Source organism: Notothenia coriiceps, unplaced genomic scaffold (genome assembly GCF_000735185.1).
Source record: "Notothenia coriiceps isolate Sejong01 unplaced genomic scaffold, NC01 NC01_scaffold00000495, whole genome shotgun sequence".
NCBI lineage: Eukaryota > Metazoa > Chordata > Actinopteri > Perciformes > Nototheniidae > Notothenia > Notothenia coriiceps.
In genome coordinates this window covers 84308-93043 of record NW_011333196.1, presented here as the reverse complement: position 1 = coordinate 93043, position 8736 = coordinate 84308, and the positions used below count along the sequence as shown (strand labels likewise).

At 39.9% G+C, this 8736-nt stretch overlaps 1 protein-coding gene across 1 annotated transcript in view; it reads right to left on the bottom strand.

Moving 5' to 3' along the window:
* The window catches only part of LOC104954836 (roundabout homolog 1-like), a 92875-nt gene that overhangs the window by 5628 nt on the left and 78511 nt on the right, over positions 1-8736 (bottom strand). Inside the window, exon 4 of the mRNA XM_010782025.1 lies at positions 3944-4064. Within this exon, the coding sequence (XP_010780327.1) occupies positions 3944-4064 (121 nt within the window). The remainder of the gene's footprint in view (positions 1-3943; positions 4065-8736) is intronic.

Here is an 8736-nt window from a genome sequence, read left to right as displayed (position 1 = left end):
TTCAATTGATTTGTTGATGGGAATTAATGTGAATAAATTAACTCTAGGTTAACGGTACTCCTGCTATCACTACTCACCGACACTATAAACCTTGTCCCTCATGCTAGCCCTGACAACACCGGTAAGCACACCTTCATCTAGGCTGCACTGTTACGTGTCCTGACTTGTAGTGGTTCTCTCCTNAACTCTCCAAACAGGCGAAAAACCTACCAGTTTCACCCACTGTCTCTGCCACCTCCCTCCATGCCTGGTTCCTCCGGTTTGTATCCCGGTAAATAGTTCTGGTCGTAAAGAACCGGGTGATTTGCTACCGTAATTTGTCGTTTGGAATATGAGGAAATGTACTGCGGTCTGGCTCTGCCAGAGAACTATTTACCGGGATACAAACCGGAGGAACCAGGCATGGAGGGAGGTGGCAGAGACAGTGGGTGAAACTGGTAGGTTTTTCGCCTGTTTGGAGAGTTTATATCCAGTTTACTTCGTTTTAACATTGCTATTGCTTTGTATGTCAGGGGCGGGAGATTCATGTGATTGGTTGTTGGTCGCGTTGCTCGCAAAAAATCGCCAAGCTTCAGACACGCCCAGCTTCAAGATTTTTTGATGCCTGTAGTGTAGACGGGCCGTTATCCTTGCTGGAGGTTTCAGGTCCAAAGGTGAATCCATAGAATCCCTGTGGGATGCAGAAACTGGCAGAGAACTTTTTCGTGCAACAAACTCTCTGGAAAACTGACACATCATTTCCAGGATTATCCGCTTTGATAACAGAGACGACAGACCAGCTCGACGGCAGAGAGACAAGCTAGCTGCCATCAGGACGTTGTGGGACAAGTGGGTGCACCACCTCCCCCTGTTTTACAACCCTGGGCCTAATGTCACCATTGATGAGCATCTGATGCCATTTAGGGGCTGCTGCCCCTTTAGGCAGTATCTAAACCTGCAAAATAATGGGATAAAGATCTGGGCTGCCTGTGATGCCACTTCTTCATATGCTTGGAGTTTACAAGTCTACACAGGGAAACCTGATGGAGGAGCTCCTGAGAAAAATCAAGGAATGAGAGCTGTCCTGGACATGACTCAAGGACTCAGTGAACACAACATCACATGCAACCATTTTTTTTATCTCGCACAAGCTGGGACAGGATCTTCTAAAGAGGAAGCTCACCATGGTGGGAAAGATACAGAAAAACAAGTCTGAGCTCCCACTCCAACTGCTGATTTCAAAGAACAGGGCTGTCAAATCTTTCAAGTCTTTGTACACGGCTGACACGTCCCTGGTATCCTATGTGCTGAAGAAAGGCAAGCATGTGGTACTCATGAGTACACTGCACAAGGATGTGAGAATTTGTGGGCAAGAGCATAACAAACCAGAGATCATCATGGATTATAATGCCACAAAAGGAGGGGTGGACAACATGGACAAGCTGGTGACTGCCGACAGTTGCAAAAGGAGGACCCTACGCTGGCCACTGGTGATTTTCTTTGATATCTTGGACATCTCAGCTTACAACGCCTTTGTCATCTGGATGGCAGTGAACCCAGAGTGGAACAGAGGGAAGCTGCAGAGGAGACACCTCTTTCTTGAGGAACTGGGAAAGGCACTGGTGAAAGCTCAAATCCAGAGAAGGCAACATGTCCCGAGAACCCCAGCCTCTGCAGCCATCGTGAGGAGGATTCAGGAGGAGAATGCTGGCGCCCCATCCACCCGACCTACAGAACCACCATCTGCAGAGCCTGAAGTCAGTGTGTAATGCTGTTGCAGTACATGTCTGCCTTGAAACAGAGAGAGGTGATGGTAGAATTCCTGATCTTTTCATCTTTTCATTATTCTAGGTTGCCAGCAGCAACAAAAAGAAGCGCTGCGAAGAGTGCGGACCCAAGATGGACAGATAAACCCAATATACATGCATCAAGTGCAAGAAGTACATATGCAACACACACACAGTAAAACTGCCCCACATGTGTTATAGGCTTGTAAGAAAATACAATGTGTTAGATGGGGCTGAAGTTCTGTCTAGACTGACGGTTTGTGTTGTGTAAACTGACCTGAAAGGGTTACATTTCAAATGTTGTTCAAGTAAATAAAAATCTATAGTTATGAAAAACATTGCTTCTTTTGTACATTTTTGATTATAATTGGTTTTCTTTTTTTTATCACATTTTATAAATAAACAAACAGAAAACGAGTAGCACTTTAATTCATTAATGTGATCCAACAAATGTAAAAGGGCAAATATTAACCATGCTGTTTATATTCCTTGTAATTGAGATGAAGTAAACATCTGTTGAGTATTTTAACATAAAATAGTTTAATTGTGTTGAAACCCAAAAAGGTGGACACTGGCTGAATAACCACAAATATGAACATCACACAAGGGTTGATTATATAAAGTGTGAATAAGTTGTGAATTTCACCAAGGAATCAATAGAGTTTAATATACACATATTATAATGCATAAAATATAATTTCCAATATATTATCATTATTTATATGAATCTAAAACGTAAAAGTAACTAAAACAAAACTATACTTGTATTGGAATAAAAAATAACAATATGTGCCTTTTAATTGTATTGGAGTAGTTGTAATATGTGGCAGAAAATGGAAATACTCAGGTAAAGTACAAGTACCCAAAGAATAAATGTACTTAGTAACTGTCCATCACTGTATGAATGTTATCATTGTCATAATGTCGAAGTGCCTTCTATGTTCCTACTCTTTTTTATGTTATCCTTGAACAGCTCAAATAATTCAGGATAAACATAATACAATTGTTGTTCATTTTTCTTCCTCTTTGTGTAGTTACTGTACCTTGTCTAAACGTTACTGTACCCAGTGTAATAATGGAATGTATTTTGTTTCGATTAGGGATGTATATCGTTTTACAATAACATGCAGTTGCTGCAGGGAAATTATAGCAAAGTAATAACATTTACTTTGGAATTCACATATTGAATGTGAGCACAGTCAGTCGACTATCAAGTATGAACAGAAAACATTGATAATGTTTGTGTAACTGGCTCTTAGCTATCTTGTTTGTTTGTTTTTAGCTCTAAGTACCAACTCTGCCTGCTCCCATGACTTTAACCGATTGAATTTTTAATACAAAGCCAAAGAAAATATCATCTAAAAAAAAAAAAAAACCTAGCAAACTATGGAAATCTACATATTGCAATTAACATAGAGTTGGGAGGCATAGCAAATATTCTCTGGTGATAATCATCCGTCGGTCTCCAAAGTCATTTATTATGCTCAACCTGTGGAACAATATTTTTCGACCCATTTCTGCATTCAGCGAGAATATTCTCACAGCCTTGAATGGCTCTATGAGACAACAGGCTGTATTCTCCCAACCTCAACCAAGGTCATCTAACCATGTGATACTGATAAGAGTTCTATTCTGATGGGAAATGTTGAGAAATAAGTGGTGTGGGGGGGTGGAGAATAGAGGTTAGAAAGAGGCGCTGGAGGTGGCATGCAGAGCTTTCTTGTTGAAAGGGGTTATAGAGTTGGAGGTACACTGAAAAAACTGAACCGCTGACTTTAATTAAATGTATTACAGTATGCCTATACATTTCACATAACTGTATTAGGTCAGTTGAAAGCAATAATATTAAGTTGAACATAATATGTTTTTATTTAAACATAATATTGTTGCTTTCAACAAACCTAATACAGTTATGTGAAATCTGTTGACATCATACATTCAATTAAAGTCAACGGTTCAGTTTTTTCAGTGTAGCAGCGGTAGATTTTCAGCCCGTTTTTGGTGGAAAACCTCTCCAAAGTTGGCGGATTAGATGGTAGTGCTGCATAATCAATGTAATTAACGGCTTATTATACCCCCCGCATGTGAAAAAGCCTTTGCATAGCAGACTGGCAAACTGAGAGGGTACTTAGAATAAATAAAGCACTGCAACATTGTGAAAAGCAATCATATTTTACCTAGCACAGTGAGTTCAGCGATCTCACTCTCCCTCTCTCCCACCATGTTGGTTCCAACGCAGATGTACTTCCCCGCATCACTCTTCCTGGTGTTGGTGATCATCAGCTTGCCACTGCGGATCTAGGAAAAGGCACAAATAAATATGTTTTTTTGTATATCATCTACTACACTGTGTTTGCACTGTGTTCGTGAGTTTCAGAGTGAGCTTGGCACTTTTATAATGTACGTAATAGTAGGCTGGTTAGAGAAACAATAATTGATACAGCAGAATAAAGCCATATTTTGTACTAGTGCATGGACACTAAATATCAACGTTTTCTTATATAGATTTTATATATTGCAAATAGAAATGATGTTTTTCCAGGCCACTATATGTTACTGATTTTATATGTTTTTTCTGATATGGTTAGCTAGATTAACAGGAAGATGGTCAATACAAAGATTATAAAAATATATCCAAAATGCGCAAAAAAAAGTTGCTTATGCGATGTAAAATAGGTGGACAAACTGCATATCTTAAAGTTGATAAAAGGATAATAAATCTGAATATATTTCCTAGTTTACCGAGTGTGTGACGGTTTGAATTCCCTACATTCTATATCTCAACATGAACAAAAACAAAAGTTGTCATCACATAATATTGCAGCGCCACCTAGACAAGCATTGAAGACATAGATGTTACTGTACCTCAATTGTCAGCATAAATCTAAGTAATATTGTACCATGATTTTAGTTTTGTTATAATATCTTATTAAGGGGCCTCTGGTGATTACCAATAATAATATGGCCAACATTTATTTTTCTATAAATGAGTTCAGGTTAACTTCTGACCCCCAAATATAATCACATCTTTGGCTATATGTCATTTTGAAATATAAATGTGTATGCGCTTGACGGCACAACACTAAGCAATACGTGTGTGCATCTGTATGCACCTCTGTATCTGAGGAATAATATTTGCACTGCCTTTCAAGCTGCACAGAAGGTCACCCATTACAAAATTACATAATTCATATCTAGTGCTACATTAGCACAGAACCCTGGGAACAAAGACACTCGCTCTTTGTAGAGACCTTCCTCAGATGTTCAGTCAGCTTTCTTTGCCTCTCCCAAACTTATCTGCACACACACACACACACACACACACACACACACACACACACACACACACACACACACACACACACACACACACACACACACACACACACACACACACACATAGACGAGCAGACTTTCCCACACAACAAAGAGGCGGCACATACAAAGATATATGCACTCCATTCTGTTTTCAATCTTTTTCAAATCCTATCCACCAGACGCCTCTACAGACTAAGGCTTTATAGTGCTTTCAGTGTCAGCAGGCATGATACTATAGCAGGTAAACACGGCAATGTGAAGATAAGGCGGCCATCCCCCGCACCCAGACATCTGAAACATTCCCCTAGCCATTCAATTAAACTTTCAACCTCCATATTATGGCTTAAAATCACTTTCTTCCTACTCGCACTGAGCATGGGCATCCATCTATTCAGAGACACACACAGCATGCAATAGTTATTTCAGTTTTTTTCTTAACAGAGGTCAAAGGGCAAGGCTGCCTACAGTGCTGCGCCCGTGAAGCAGGCAGGGGAGTGAGCGTCATGGCAGAGAGCACCTGGTCTGGTGAACACTCTCCACTCACCACGTAGACTACATCATTAAATATCTACTGCAGGGATGAGACCAACAGCATTGCATTCATTAGTCAGCCTTCTCCGGGCTAACCTTCCACCACAAACTGTTCATACTGTACAGCAAATAAATGACAACTAAGAGTGGCCTAACTACGGCTGACATTCTAAATGGGTTGCAAATGATGTGGTTTTTAGAGGAAGATTTAACAGACTGTGGTTTGGTTCTATGTACGGTTTTATACAAAATGCCAACCACTAGTGATCATAAGGAGCAAGTGGGGGAAATTGGAAACTGGTATTGCAAATTCAGCAATTCCTGTTGGTATCCAATGGACTAGATTTGGATTCATCGTAGAGTCATGCAAAACGTTCTGATTCTACATGACTGGAACTACGTGTGCACGATTGCAAACAGCGGTTATGCTGCCATAGATAAAATATGAAATCATTGTTGGATTCCTAGAAAGTCTGACATGTACTACAAGAGACAAACAGTGTTTAATTGGACCATAACATATTAAACCAGTCAATAAAATGAATCTCTCTTTCACTCTCTTTTTGTTCTTAATAAAATATATTTTGATTTGTTTCATCTGATCTATACGGAAGATGATTAGGGTCACATGTAAAATAAACATTTGAGATCTGACCAAAAGTGTTATTTTATATTATATATATATATATTAGTTATGAGATTGAATTCCGAAATCTGAGTTTTATCTCAGGTTTTATTCTCAGTATTCAGACTTTTTTTAAGTCAGAAAAAGTATTTTTTAAATTCTGAACTTATTCCCCGAAATCACATTTGGCCTTAATCCTCTTCCGTAGAGCTTCTAACCCCAGCCCAACCCGAGAGCCGGTGGGCATATTACATTAGGATGTGCTTCCTTGAAGTTGGTGCAATTTATTTGTGGACCATTCTATAGCCCTATAAATAATATAGTTCAGTTTTTATGTATGAATTTGCACATGAAAGATGATATAATTGCATGAACTTCTAATTTACATTAATAAAGCTGCAAATATAGAATAGTGGAACCTATGACATGTAGACATACAATAAACGCCTCCTTTCCAGTTACTTGAATGTCACTAGATACATGTATTATTTGCTCATAATCTTTCCGACAACCGCGTTTTCCATTTCAGTGAGCAATCACTAATATTTTTCATTAAATGCATAGCATAGCAATATTAAAATCAGGAAATTGGGGTTACCCAGCTGAACCCTGGACAAAGAGATTTGTGTCTTAGATTCATTGGGTATGGAGCATATGTAATGACTGTCTCTTTATTAGGCAATATCACCTTTTGTGGCATCGTCATAATGCCTGTAAAGTATTCGTAAAGGACTGCAAAGATGAAAGCATTGAGTATATACTTTTTGTATCCATTTTGGTGTTTGCTGTAAATACTGCTGCACTAGTAACTTTAGCAGCTGATTAAAGAGCAGACCAAGAGGTTTTTTTTTTTCATTTCCTGGACTGACCACTCCATTTCTAAGAAATCCAAATGCGGTTTGTCCATCCTCCATCTCCCTCAGCCTTTCATTTTTGCTCTGTGTCCTCTTTCCTCTTCACATAGCCTGAAGGCACATTCTGAAGCTGCTATGGTGTGATTTACATGTATTTTTAAGGCACCTTCACTCACTCTTTCAAAATGTAAACCAACACACTTTCCATGTGTGTGTGAGAGAGTCTTTTCAAAAACCGCTATTAAGAATTAACTCACAACTTTATCCAAGTATCAGTATTAATAAATGATGGTCACGAGGGAAACACTCAAAAGGATGGAAAGTTGCCACGAATCGCTTGCGGTGGACTTCTTTACTCTTTGTACAGTAAGTGATGTCTTTGAGTGAACTCTCACGGCAAAGACATATTTCCATACAGAGAAGATGATTAGGGAGGACGAAGACAGGCATGCAGAAAGTACAAAGCAAAAAGCAGCCTTTGTATTTCTCTCAGAGGAGCCCCCCCCCCCTTATACAAAGTAAAACAACATTCAAACATCAGGGGACGGTTCGTAAGAGGAGAGATCAAATCGTATGAAGTCGCGGGCTGAAGTGAGTCGGAACCAAACAACCCGGGCGGATTCTTTTGGAGCTAAAATTTCCCCGGTCTTTTTGACACTTTATTGATGGCGATTCTGCCAATTGAATGCGTTCACCTTTGGCGTTGGTTTTTGCCGGTACGTGTCCGTGCCCTGGCAAAATTTGGCGCGAGGCCACGACAAATCACCTTTACGCGGTATTCTCGGTAAGAAGATCCTCCACGGTCAAGTCAAGGACTCGGTTGACACCTCCTCGAGAATTCGTTCGTTGGTTTCACGGGAGATGTGGTTGAAACCCGTGACATATTTTGACGCGCGACGAGGAATAAGTCCTATAAGTAATTAATTTTAGGAGGTAAGCTAGGTAAAGATTAAAGATAAAGACTAACCAGTGAACTTGAGTCTGAGCTGACGTTGACCACGAATGTAAACCTGATAACCGAGCCAAACATAATCTTTTTTACATATCTTCTCTGTTTTATTTGGAGTATAACCTTGGGTACGGAGCGACTCATAGTCGTTCTAATTAACTTTTACAGGGTACTTATTGGGTGTCTCCTAACTAAAACGTTTCTTTTATATTGGGTCACTTGTTTTTTTGACACTAATGACATTACCGCCATATACTGGGCTACCGTTGGTATTTCCCTTGTTCTCTTTTTATTGTTCGACCGAGATCGGTTACAGTACGGATATGGTGTCGTAAATAACAATTAACACTACATAATCGTCAACATGTAACACCCCACATGTCAATGGTGTTCCGTCACTAAAGGAAAAGGTAACAAGAACATTATGTGTGTTAACTAATTTATGGGTCTCCGCCAGACTAATCCTGTCCGGCCGTCCCCCTTGTCCGAAGAGGAAGGAAACTGGGTTATCCGTCGAAGTATACTAAAAGATACACACACATACTGAAACAAATAACTTACACATGTGTGAGGATCCCTGAGTGTTTTCCGTCTAAGTTTCGAGTAAAAATCACGCCCACCCTGTCCATCTCAGAGGAGAACCCCCTGAACCACTACCTGTCTCGTTCGATCCGAGACTAATTCCCTACCTAG